The following is a 13,123-nucleotide window of genomic DNA, read 5'->3' as shown; positions in this document are numbered from 1 at the left end:
ATTCTATTAAATCTGTTTATATTTCAACCCTTGGGTTTCCTTGTTCCTTCCTGATTACCCTTCCCAGGTGGGGAGGGGCCATCAGGTGATAGAATAATTGTCTAAATGACAATAAATTGTTATGGGTTCTTCAAACCATAACAGTCTGTGTTGGGCGATATACAGGTGTTAGACTAGTTAAGTACAGCATGCTGTTCAGAACCCAACTGCTGCTCAAAATCCAACTACTCCTCTCCTAGCAAAGGTGAAGAAATAGAAGAAAGTCCTCTGTACTGGATTAAAGCCACCTCATCAAGCACGCTGAGATGACAGATACCATTTTAAGTTTCTTGGCAAGCAGAATAAAAAGGCAAAATTAAATAGATGTATATGGCCCATGTCAAGAAAGATTACTCACTTGAACTTAATTTGATGTTCCAGAACTTGAAAGCAAAAGAACTTGATGTGATCATCACTAGAAAAGAAAATGCTGTTACTGGTGGAAACATGGTACGCTTCTCCGGGAAGAAAAAAATTCCTTAAACATTACAACCAGGTGGTCCCTTTGACAAATCAAAATTACGTGCAGAGAAAACTGCTACTGCTATTGCTTCAAAGCGAAAATTACAAATACTAGAGCAGTTCAGTAGGTAAAAATGAACAACTGTTAAACTAATATTTATGTTTGCTATTACAATCTTTTTTTTTCTGTAGCCGACAATTTGTTATGCTTTGATTTCGGTATTGAAGATACAAAACTGCAATGCTTATTGTATCCCACCTTTATAAAAACCTGTCAGGCTTCAATAATACCTTGGGGTCCATTAGTACACTAAGTGCAATTTGTACACTGTATCTTAAAGAGCAAAGCTAAAGACAAACTGAGGCGTAGATTAGCAAGGGACATTCCAGATGCTATATAATTTTCAAGAGTTTTTTATCCTATAATCTAAAAATTGTAACAATCAATGTATTTTGGTAAAGATTATGAAATGCTGGTTTCAAATTTTGTGTGGTTTTATTAACTACTGCATAGTCTGTTGGAGTCAGAAGCTTGATAAATCATCTACAAAAAAAGCACTTGCTATAAAACACTGTTGTTATTCAGGAGATATACATCCCTCAGTTTCCTTCCAAACGGAATTATTCTGTGATACAGTAACAACCTAGTATTTGAGCTCTAAATACACAACTTTGTGCAAAAATAGTGGTGACTACACACTCTTTGCATCTTGAAAAATTGGATGGTCTACTTCATACAACAAGCAGCAGTCTTTAGACTACTAAATTAATATGGAGTTTTATTTATACATTGCTCTTCCTTGAAAGGCATTATATAGAAGCCACAGATCAACTTATGATACTAAAAATAGTATGAAGACCATATTAACTTTCAGCACTTTACTTCGCCTATTATGCTATGGAGCTAAAACTAGACCCAAACATACTACTAATGAAAATAAACAATGATTCTTATCTATATTACCTGTATATACTCTGAGCTAATGCTTCTGCACAGACTTGCCAGGCATCCTGAGATATCTTCAGCTGCTCAAAGTAGGCTAGTGCCTGCAAACATCCAAGTAAGTTTCATTTAAAAAAAGAAAAAACAAACCACAAAGCAAGACCTCTCATTCACATTTAGACTCACATTTAAACAGCTCTCCTTCAAAAAAACAAACAGCATTTGGATACAACCAAGTATTTATATGGCTCCCTAATTACCATAACACAAGAGTGTTTCTTCAAATGCTACTATCAGAGGTACCCATTTCCACTTTACCTTTATATTAAAGATTTTTGTTACTTGAAAATAGAAGAAATGTTGAGGTTAGAAGGGACCTCTGGAGACAGGGTCAACTACATTAAGTTCCTCAGGGCCTTTCCATTTAGGTGGAAGTTCACATCCAAGTTAAAATTCCTTCCACATTCCTTCCACAAATTCTAAAGAGAAAGTGTTCTAGATTTTTCACTGAATACTATTATTCTTGCACCAGTTTAACTGTATTCTACACTTCAAGAAACATTCAAGCACTGACCACCTGACAACTGTCAGTTTACGAATCTGTTACAGAGACTGGAAAACACTACCAAATTTTAGAAAATCAAGTTGCTTGTCAGAACTTCTAAATACCTTTTGACAACAGTTAACTTGATCTAATTGCTTTAAGATTGAGTGTCTCCTATTATACAAAACAGTAAAGTAACTTTTGAAACAGAGATTAGATTAACAGCATTATTTCAATTCCACAAATGCATACATTTCAAAAGAGTTTTTTGCCTGTCAGGTTTTCTTGATTTTTTTTTTTTGCATTAGTTCATAATTGTTTCCATTCACCAAAGTAATTTCTCAAAGTTATTATTCAGTGAGTTGAAATAAGTTCTTAAAACAAGAATACACTTCCTATAGATTGTACTGGTAATTTTCTTATACAGAACAGTTTTACTAGAAATTGTTTGATACTTCCCTTATATGTTACATCTTACGTGACTAAAGAAAAGGTAAGTGACTTTTTAATATAAAATATTTCAGAATTAGGCAGACTGCATAGGTCAATTAACCTACAAGGTCAAATTTTCCAGTGATATTCTATTAAGAGAACACTAAAGATTAGCTACACCCATCCTTTCAAGAAGGACAAATACCCAGAACCAACATATTTAACAAGCTGCTTAGCAATACTAGGCTGCACCAAACTACATTTTTAACTTTTATACATTCCAGGATTTGTTTTATGAACACAAGGTATGAACATCCACATTTCTGAAAGATTTTACTGGAGGTTATCTTGTAGACAGTTGAATCAACTTGACAATCAATCAGTAAGCAGAAATATTTTCTCATTAAATAGTTATATAAATTGTAATGCCTTTTCATAGGAGCATCTCTCTTTTATGAAGGAAGTAACTGTTACCCACACACCATGATTACTTTCTTTACACCAATATAAACTTCACTACAGTTAAAAACCACACATTTCATTAAAAGACTCTAAAGGTAGCTAATACATTCAAATAAAAAAAAAACAACGCACACCTAAGAATTCAAAGGGCAATTGCAAGCAACTCATTGTTTTCAGTGGCCGCTTTTCATTCTGTGGGAACCTACGTAAGGAGCTGAGCAACAAGTACAAAGAATTGAAAGGACTGAAAAAGTCAGAGCCCAGAAAGATAAATTCTATGCATGTTAAGTGTAATTTCACAGAATTGGTGACACAGGGCCTTCAGCTTATGTGCTTGCAGCAGGACATTGTTTTGTACTTGCCACCTCGAACCCTAGGTATTGGTTAACCAAAAAAACCCCAAAACAACCCCAATCCCTCACCCTCCCCTCCAAGAAAATGAGACTTCTGCACTGAAACAGCAACCCCAATTATTAGAGAGATAAGCAAGTTAATTACATACTCTTTGTCTGAAGTCTGCATCAGCATTTGGGTTTAGCCCTAAAAGGGCTTGTTCATCCATCTCTATTGCTATACTCTTTGTTTCCTACTCCTAACTGGTTTGCCCACTTCTTCTAGAAGAGAAGCTACGATCATCTGAAAATAGAGAAAGAGAAACTTCATTTGCTCAGCAGAACAACAATTAAAAGCAACCACCACCAAAGTTTGCCCACAAACCTCAAACACATAGGATGTACCCCACCAAAATTTGAATGTGCAGAATTCTGATACAGATATCAGAATTTTAAGTCCTTTAATCAACTTTTAATAGTACTAAACTTCTTATTGAATAAGGAAAATTTGAAGTGTCCATATATTTTAGTTCACTTGAAAAGAGCTAACATCATCTTAAATAGCAGAGAAATGTCATGATGTGTGCTATTTAACTGAAAGGGTTGAATTCAAATTTCAAGCATGCAGAGAAGGTTTCAGCAAGATAAGACATAAGCATAAATCAGCTACTTAAACGAGTCCACTGTATTTTTTTTTTCCCTACCACAAACTTCACAACTGCAGGAAAAAAAAACAACTCTAGTCATCTCTATAATATTGTTAAGATGCTTCATAAACCCATTTATGAAGTATTTCCCCCAGGGGGGCAAAGCCATTAGGAGGTCTTTCTTCTAAAGCAAGCACACACAAGAGAAGTGTCATAGAAATTAACCACAAAATACATCATACCGAGTTGTTAACAAAGTTTTCTGTTCCTACTAATGGGTGCTGATTTACTAGCAATAATTTTTATTTAGAATATTCAGTGTAAAATTAATAAGCAAGCTAGACTAATGTTCTAAAGATGATGTGCCTCTACAGGCTGTTCTGTGATGCTCTGGTAAAACACAATGATTAAAAAAATACTAGGCTGCTGTTAAACAGCAAGAGGTGACAAAAATCCATCTATCCTTCAAACCATGCCCCCACCCCCATGGTAACATAGTTAATTAGGCCTGAAACAAGGCCTTGTTACATAAGGATGTAGGAGGTAGGGGAAAGAAAGATAGACAAGAGGAAGATATGAAATACAAAGGAGCTGTGGTTTGAAGCTGCCTACGCGCTTATAGGTAGAATTTCCGATTTCTTAGTATTGCATGTCTTGTGCACGCTCTAGTGTTCACCCTCCCCCACTGGAAGAGAGGTAGAACAGTGACAACTGGCAGCAAGTGTGCCTGAAAAGGAGAGCCCAAAATTTAACATAACAGACAGACATTTCTATAAAATTCATTACAGAATACACTGTAACAAAATGCATTATGAAAGGCAATTTAGTAAGTGAGTTCATACCAAAAAAAAATTGCAGGTTGTGGCAGTATAGAAACCAGAAAATCTGGAACAAAGCGATGACTCGTGGCAAAACAAGCTTCACACACGGCCTTACAACACAGAGCAATCCCGCTCAGGGTCAAAACCTTTAGGGATTAAAGTTGCTCTGCTGAGTCTTCTCCCTCTGAGTCCCCCAGCTCCCAGCTTGTGTTCCCCATAGTCAACATTCAAAACAGCCAGATTAAAATAAAGGTAAAATGCTGCAGGGAACATGATTTTGATTTTTTTTTTTTTTCACGGCATCTTTCGATTAGGGTCCGGTCCAGAGGTATACAAGTAAAACTATTTAATATACAGAAGCGTATTTTTATGCTGATACTATTACATTATCTGCCCCCAAAGTACTAATCTTCTACTCCTGGGTGACAAGTTTTGCTATTAAAAATAACCTAGCTCAAACATGTATTCTCTTCACTTGTTTAGCTAACAGCAATGCCAACCAGTTCTACTAATTTTGTATATACTACATGAACATATTTAAAATTTCATCTTCTACCATATGTCCTTTTCTAAGAGTTTCATCTTGAAAACTAGCCAACTCCAGAAGACAATTAACGAGACAGACTATTAGAATGAGTCTTTTGAGAAAGCCAACAAAACAGCTTCTCATGCGATATGGTTTTAGTTAAGCAGGTAGCTTTTCCACCACAAATCCATTTTACCAGCCATTTACGCTTCAAAAGCAAAATCGAACTGCAATTTTAATAGTACTTACAGTTCATAAAATCCATTGCAAGATATATGCAGCTGTAACATCAAGTATGTCATTAAAGCAAGCTTTATTTATATAAAATAATCAATAACATTAATAGTTAATACACAGCTGTGTAGAGAGTACTCTGTTATTCACATAAAGGCGCTTTTTTTTGTTAAGCAGTACACTATGTTGGGTGGTAAACTGATCTTATTATAATTAGGAGGGTGCAGTTCCTTAATAGTAAAGTCATACAAGTATACGTAGCTCTCATCAGGACAGTTTATTCTCCTTCACATATTAAATACTTATAAATGTATTTTGATAGTAGAGACTGCTTTCATACAGGAAAGCAGGAAAAAAAAATGTAGTCACGCTTCAAGAGGGGAAGATTACCCAGTTTAACAATACTAACATGGCCAAAGGTGTATAACCTGGGCCCAGATATGCCCCAATAATGAAAGCATTCAGAGCATTTTAACTACAGATGCTAGCCACAGGAACAATTAGTAATTAAATAATGCTTCATTTACAGCACTCATTTTAGGTATTTACAAGACTGTGATAGCATGCAAGGAGCCAGTGACATGCTTCATTTTAATTCCTTCAAGTTTTCTCTCTAATAAAATAAAGACAGTAAAAGATCACCTTTCACATTCTTTTTTGATTTCCCTGCTGCAAGTCTTGAGCATATTTACAGACTCGTAGGCTCTACAGCCTTTATGTTGACATAACATATGGTTAAAATGACCAGCTGTGTGATCGTAGCTACTTCGAGAACTTTTCAATGGGACTAAAAAGTTGTTCTTTTTGGAAGTGACATATTAGGTCTTCAACTTCTAGACACATTCCTACCGGCCAGGAATTCCCTATGAGGAGTAAGGACGCCTTGCCCCTTCCCCCCCCGCTCCAGACTCGGCGAAAGAGAGCCCAACCTCCTCTGGCCGGAGAGCCAACACCGCTGCGTGGCTCAGCAGCTCAGCCGCGGAGGCTGATCAGCCATTCACGCTCCCACCGCGTCCACATCTGCGGCGAAGACACCACCGGGGCTTCAACCGAGCCCCTCCGGCCCCTTCCTGGGGCCGCTGCAGAGCGACAAAGCGCTTCTCCCGCGGCGGGACGACGGGGAACCCCCGCACCGAAGCACGCCGAGAGCAGCGGAATATGGAGGTGCGGGGGAGGTCCCTCCCCTCACGCTGCAGTCTGAGGGCTCACGGTTACTTCCTTCCCCCACCGGAGCCATAGCGGAGGACGGCTACCGAGGCAGCTCCCGCAGCACCGCCAAGATGCAGCGTACATCGAGAAGAAAAAAAACCCAAACCATATTTCTCGTGGCCGCACGCACTCAGCCCCAGCCCCCACCGGTTCACGGAGGACCAGTGCGGCGTGGACCGGCCGACGGCGGCACCCCCCAAGCAGCGAGGCCGGGCGGCCGCGGTGGAGAGACTGCGGCGTCTCCCCCAACCTTCCCCAGAGCCTCGCAGCTGCGGAGGAGACGGCGCCGGGCTGACTGGAACCGGCCGGGTGACTCGAGGGAGCCCGCCGCCGCCAGCTCAGCGGCGACGCCCGCGGGCGCCCACACCGCCCCTTCCCCGCCGCTGAGGCGCTGTGGCCCCCAACGGCCGGGGAGGCCCAACCACCCCCCCCCACCACCGCCGGGCTGAGTCACCCCGCGCCGCGTGTCGTGTCCCGTCGCTGTCCCTCCCGCGGTTACCTTCCCGGTCACTCCTCCATCGCAGCGGCGCTGCCGGCTCCCACCCCCACAACTCTGCAGCCGCCACGAGCATAAGGAGCGGAGCGGGCCGGGCCGGGCCAGGCCAGGCCGCGCCGCCTCAGCTAGCAGCGGCGGCGGCGGGAGGAGGAGGAGGAGAACGCCCAGGGGAACGGCCTCCGCGCCTCCGGGAAGGAAAGCTGCCCCCGCCCCTCAGCCCGCCCGCGGAGGGGCCGCCGCACCGCAGGACTACGGCTCCCAGCGTGCCGCGCGGCGCCCTCCCCGCCGGCCCGGCTCGGCCCGTCCCGCCGCGCTCACCTCCCATCTCCGAGCAGGCGGCAGACAGCGGGGCACGCCGGGACGTGCCACCTCCGCGGCCGCGCGGCACCCTGGGAGCCGTAGTCCCGCCCCCCTGCGGAACGTGGGCGCGGCCTTCACCGCTCCGCCCCCGTGGCGAGCGTGCCGCCGGTGCTGTGCCTGTAAAACCAATCGCACCGGTTTAATAAACCGGGATGGGCCCGTTCCGCTCCCAAACTCCCTCCGGGATCCGGAAACGGATCCCGTTGCTCCGTCAGCGAGGCGGGCTGGTGCCGGCCGTGCCGCTGCACGCACGGTGTCAGCTGTGGGGTGACCCGCTCCCGGTGGCTCGCACGAGGCGGGGCCCCGAGCTCGCACGCTGTAAAGGCATCAGCGTGGGCCTGTCCGTGTGTGTGCGTGGGGAGTGACCCGGCTGATGTCTGCCAACGTGAGGCCGGTCTCTTCTCGCAAAATCGTTCTGCAACGGCGCGATGTGTGTACGGGGGTTTGTGCGCCACGAGACGCCCGCCGGTCCGACCAACCAGACTTAAAAGACAATGTAAATAACTGCAGCAACGAGATGCAGCTCTTCGCAAAGCCGCTCCAGCAGCGTTGCTGTTACAGTATCGTTTAAGGCAACACCCTGTCCGCTTCGTGGCCACGGAAGCGTGGCTTTCAGAAGCACAGGCGCACAACACTCGAGAGACCCGAGCTCGTCGTTACCGCGGAACGTTCCCAGCCCACAGCGTGCCGCGGCTCAAGTGCTGGGGACCGGCCGTGGAAATGAGGATCCCATCGAACTGAGCGCGGGGGTGGGAAGGGGGACCCACGGCCGCAGCCTCGCGGTAGCGAAGCAGCCCCGCTCTCCTGCGGATGAGAAAGGTTCTCCTGGCACCCCCCCTCCGCCCCAGGCCCGGCCGTCGGCTCGAGGGGAACGCGGTGCGGACTGCCTCCGCTTGGGGCCTCCCTGCCACGTCCGCCGCGGCAACACCCAGCAGGGCCGGCGGGGGCTGGAGTCACGCATGGCTGGGGCTCTTCCGACCGGGACCATGCGCATCCGCGCCTGCGGTGATGCGGAGAGGGACCGCGGCACCGCTAGCTCCGCTGCTCAAGGCCGTATGAGCTTCCGCCGCCGGTCGGGCCCAGGCCGGACCCCGCCGGATACACGGCCCCCGCCGACCCGGAACTCAGCGCCAGCCGCCGCGGGCGGAGACTGACGACTGCCTCCTCCAATCGCGCTCTCCTCCCAGCCAATGGGCGGAGAGGACGGCCGGGGGCGGGGCTGCCGGCGGGCGGGTGACGGGAGGCGGCGGCGCACGCGGCCTTTCCTTTCCTGCGGGCCGCGGAGGAGGCAGCATCATGAAGGCGTCGGGCACCGTGAGTGGAGGCCGAGGCGCGGGGGCATACGGCCGGGACTGGGGCTTGCGGCCGAGACCGGAGTGGCCGTTGGGAGGGCGGCGGCGCGGGCTTGCGGCGCTGGAGAGCAGCCTCCGCGCGCCCCAGCGGCCCTGTCTGGGCCTTGAGGGAGGCGAGCGGCCAACATGGCGGCGGCGCCGCTCCCGCAAAACGCGTGAGGAGGCCGCGCCGCCCCTGGGCGGGGGCCGTGATCGGCGGGCGGCACAGCTGGGCTGGCGGGGCGATCTGTCTGCGCTGGTGGTCTCTTTCTCTTTCCCCTTCCCCTTCCCCTGGGTTGGCTTGCTCTCGCCGCTGTGCTTTCCATGAGGTCGGGCCGTGGCGGGGCGAGATCAGGCTGGGCCGGGAGTGGCTCCGCGGCGGCTGGGCCGGCGGCGCGGGGGTGTTCACGCTGCGGGCGGTTTGTCTTTCCTCTGCCTCTAGCTGCGGGAGTACAAGGTGGTCGGGCGATGCCTGCCCACGCCGAAATGCACGACTCCCCCTCTGTACCGCATGCGGATCTTCGCCCCGAACCATGTTGTGGCCAAGTCCCGGTTCTGGTACTTCGTTTCTCAGCTGAAGAAAATGAAGAAGTCTTCTGGAGAGATCGTGTACTGTGGCCAGGTGCGGGATAAAAATCTAAGAAAGTAGTAGATTTGTAAGGAGTTCTGGCTCGTGTATGTGGAAGGAATTCATAAGAAGCTCTGTTATTGGGGGTGAGGTTGAAATCCTTCATTTGCTGTGAAGTTGAGTGACAAACTCGTTTTTTCAAAGTGGCTGTATATGTCCAGTAAAGTAAAAAGAAACTTATTTCACAGCACTTCAGAATTATGAACTATGCCACTAGTCATTGCTGCTGTCTGATTCTTATGCTTGCTTCATTGTGGAATATACCTTTTAAAAGTCATCCGGACATTTATAGTCATTGGAAAGTAGATATCTGTATACTTACACTCCTCTACTTTATGCCTAAAGAACATCCTGCAGAGCTGAAATCTTGTATTTTTCTTTCCACGATGAATTAATAAAACTCCTCAGTCTGTATTACCAAGACTTGAATGTAGCTCTGTTGGTGTGGGGAAAGAGAGCAAGTAGTTGTTATATGAATTCTTAAACTTGTAAAATGCTAATGATGTACTGTCTCTAACTGCTTTTTGCTCTTGTGTAATTCCAGGTGTATGAGAAGTCCCCTCTGCGGGTAAAAAATTTTGGCATTTGGTTGCGCTATGATTCTCGTAGTGGAACTCACAACATGTACAGGGAGTACAGGGACTTGACCACGGCTGGTGCTGTCACTCAGTGCTGTAAGTACATACAACTGTGTGAGGTATAAAAGGGTAGAATATAAGCAGAAGACTAAGTCTTAAACTGAGTGTAAAGCGTGCTGACTTGATCCATGATAAGATAACTGAAGCACTGGAAAAATAAAGTGGGGAGTTCCTGGAGAAGTCTGTAGATGTTTATGTATGAACTATGTGGTATCTTATCTGTTACTACTCTTTATACAGCTTCTCTAAGCTGAAAATACTCCCACTTCGCTTGGTGTGACTTTCTACAATTCTCGTAATGAGTTTTGCAATACAGACTGAGAGTTTAATGGCCATCTAAGTCCTATATGTATTTCTTGCATTGTATTTATTGTTTTAAAAGAATTTTCTCTATCCCCAAGTTTTGTGGAGTGATTATTTCAGATAACATATGGAACATACTAGCATCTGTCCTTTGGAGAGCAATTAAAAAAAAAAATATCAGTGTTGCCCAAATATCTCATTGGCTCAGTTCAGGGAGAATTAAAGGTTGTCCTGATTTCAGTTTGTCATGTGAAGTATAGACCATTTGTATAGCCGATGCTGTTGATACTTGAATCCAGAAGTGTTATAAATACTACTGAATGCACATAAAAACCCAAAGAATATTGTTTGTAATAATGATATTCTTGTCATGTGTGCAGATATTAAATGTATCTTGTCGCCTTTCAAAAGCTGAAGTGCTGTTGAAAGTGAAATTTAAGGTTCTACATTAATTTACAATAATTCTTGTTAATTTACTTACTGAATGGCTGCTTAAGAGACCTGAGTGCTTAATTTGTCATGATATCATGACTAATACCTTTATGTTTAAGAATACTTTTCACAGGTAAGTTTTTAATAGGTATGTTAGATCTTCATGGGAAGCATTGTAAGCACAAAAGTATTTCAACAGGCATATCTTCTGGAATTAGCTACGGACATCATGAGTTTCAGATATTCATCAAGAATTTTCAGGTAGCCTGTGTACAGATGGCTTCCTCCTGTTCTGAAAGTCTAATTATGTGGGCTAAATATCAGTTCATGTTTCTATCACTTGTCAATTTTAAGAAAAGTAAACATCACCTCAGATGCTATCTTTACTTGCACCTCCCTTTTGGAAGGGAAATTTTTTTGAAGTTCATATGTCTTTCCAGTAATCTTAATTCAGTGCTGATTCTGAATCACAGTTTTCTTGTACAAAAAATTAAATAGTCCCACGTAGATTACGTCTGTACATGCGTACCTTCTTGAAATCGGACAAGAAGAATGGCACTTTCTTGGAGGAGTTCAGTTTTGAGTTCCAGGCAGAATTTGCTGCTGCATGTTGGTTCAGTGATATTTCTGCCATCACTCTAGGTACTAAACCCAGTGTGATTAAGTAGAGTTGATCAGAAATTTTGAAAGTTGTAGATGGTAAACCTTTCCTGAAAAGGTGGTAGTAAGATTTTTGAACTGAGAATGTGTTATTTTCAATGAGTTCTCTTGTTACAGACCGTGATATGGGAGCCCGTCATCGTGCCCGTGCTCACTCTATTCAGATCATGAAAGTTGAGGAAATTGCTGCTAGCAAGTGCCGCAGACCAGCAGTCAAGCAGTTCCATGTAAGTGAAGTAACATTGCAGTGGCTGGTGGGTCCCGATCTAACACTGGACTGGAATGGGGGAGCTCTCTTGTCTGGTACAGGTTTGCTTTGCAGGCAAAAATAGGGAGGGAACCAAACTTACATGCATAAGTTTGCAATTATATTATGATCAAGACTTTTAATGCTAGAACTGTTTGAAAGAAGGTCAGACTAAACCAAAGTACAAAACTAAGGCATCTATTAGCTTCTATGAAGTATATCTAATCTGCAGATGCATTACATAAATATAAGTTAGCAGTTGAATATAGCTTAGCTATTTATTGCAAACTATTTTCTGTTGTTCGTCTAATAATCTCAATTATTAACATAGAAACATTTTTCTTCCAGGATTCTAAAATCAAGTTCCCTCTGCCACACAGAGTTCTGCGTCGCCAGCACAAACCACGTTTCACCACCAAGAGACCAAATACTTTCTTTTAAATATGAAAACGTGCCATCAACTCTGTGTTGTAATAAAGGTCTTATCTGAACCTTTGACTGCCTGTTGTCTCTTGGAAACAGTGTCCTGGATACCGAGGAGTTCCCCCTTCCTACTCTTTATTTTCTGTAAACTATCAGCAGCCTATTTACAGCTATGATTGCCTTGAAACAGGTGAATGTTTCAGGTGCTGACTTAAATTACCAAAATATCCCATCAAAAGACCAAAATCTTAATAACCAGCTTTCCAGGTCAGAGGAAGTCTATTGTCGAGCAGTTACAAAATCCTACATTCGTTTTGTCCCTTAGGCACGCTAAATAAGTACAGTTGAATTATGGAAGAAGGCAGCTTTTAGTGCATGCAGAATTCAAACTCGTCAGCTGCAAGAATAAAGACCTCACAACTTCAGTTAAGTGACTTCAAGTTTTAAGCATTTAAAGCCAAAACTTTAGTTCTAATCTGAACCTTTTCAAGGACATTACGTACTGTTCTGAATTAACTCATGTATGCATATGGAGTTGCCTGCACCAAGAAATGAAAAGTGATGAAGGGTTTGGCAGACTTAACTTTGATATTAGACCAATTGTTCTGATGAAAATTGATTTTTATATCTAAACCCAATCCTTAGGTGACCCTATTTACAACATAATGCTACAGTAAAAAAAAATGTGTTGCAGACACTGTGTAGTTAAGGTTAATTAAAAAACTGTTTCACACCTGAAGCCATTTTTTGCATCTGGTGCCTATTATAAGTTGCAGCATGTTTTGAGTGTTTCCTGGACAAAAGCTAGGCAGCTAGTTTAATTAGTATAGGGGTCCTGCCCAGGGTTAGAGAACTGATCAACTGAGTGGAGTGCAGGAAAATGCTGTCCAGGGATGAAACTGGGAGTCTTTTAGTTTTGGGGTATCTGGAGCACTGCAGCTCAACCAGGATAGG

The 13,123-nt window shown here is 44.5% G+C and overlaps 2 protein-coding genes across 2 annotated transcripts in view; one reads left to right on the top strand and one right to left on the bottom strand.

Moving 5' to 3' along the window:
* The window catches only part of XPOT (exportin for tRNA), a 29,523-nt gene extending 22,037 nt beyond the window's left edge, over nt 1-7,486 (bottom strand). The window contains exons 1-4 of the mRNA XM_082485727.1: nt 7,466-7,486; nt 3,385-3,518; nt 1,466-1,548; nt 398-454 (exon numbers count right to left, since the gene is read on the bottom strand). Coding sequence (XP_082341853.1) covers nt 398-454; nt 1,466-1,548; nt 3,385-3,444 — 200 coding nt within the window. The 5' untranslated portion in view covers nt 3,445-3,518; nt 7,466-7,486. The remainder of the gene's footprint in view (nt 1-397; nt 455-1,465; nt 1,549-3,384; nt 3,519-7,465) is intronic.
* Nucleotides 7,487-8,741: 1,255 nt separating this feature from the next.
* RPL18A (ribosomal protein L18a) lies at nt 8,742-12,237 on the top strand. The gene is made up of 5 exons (XM_082492753.1): nt 8,742-8,821; nt 9,281-9,460; nt 10,011-10,140; nt 11,617-11,726; nt 12,095-12,237. The coding sequence occupies exons 1-5, from the start codon at nt 8,804-8,806 to the stop codon at nt 12,185-12,187; spliced, it is 531 nt and encodes a 176-aa protein (XP_082348879.1). The 5' UTR covers nt 8,742-8,803; the 3' UTR covers nt 12,188-12,237.
* Nucleotides 12,238-13,123: the final 886 nt, after the last annotated feature.

The sequence above is a fragment of the Vanellus vanellus genome (genome assembly GCF_965231255.1).
Source record: "Vanellus vanellus genome assembly, chromosome: 1".
Lineage (NCBI taxonomy): Eukaryota > Metazoa > Chordata > Aves > Charadriiformes > Charadriidae > Vanellus > Vanellus vanellus.
Note: the sequence above shows the minus strand (reverse complement) of the source record. Positions and strands in the feature narration are given on the sequence as shown.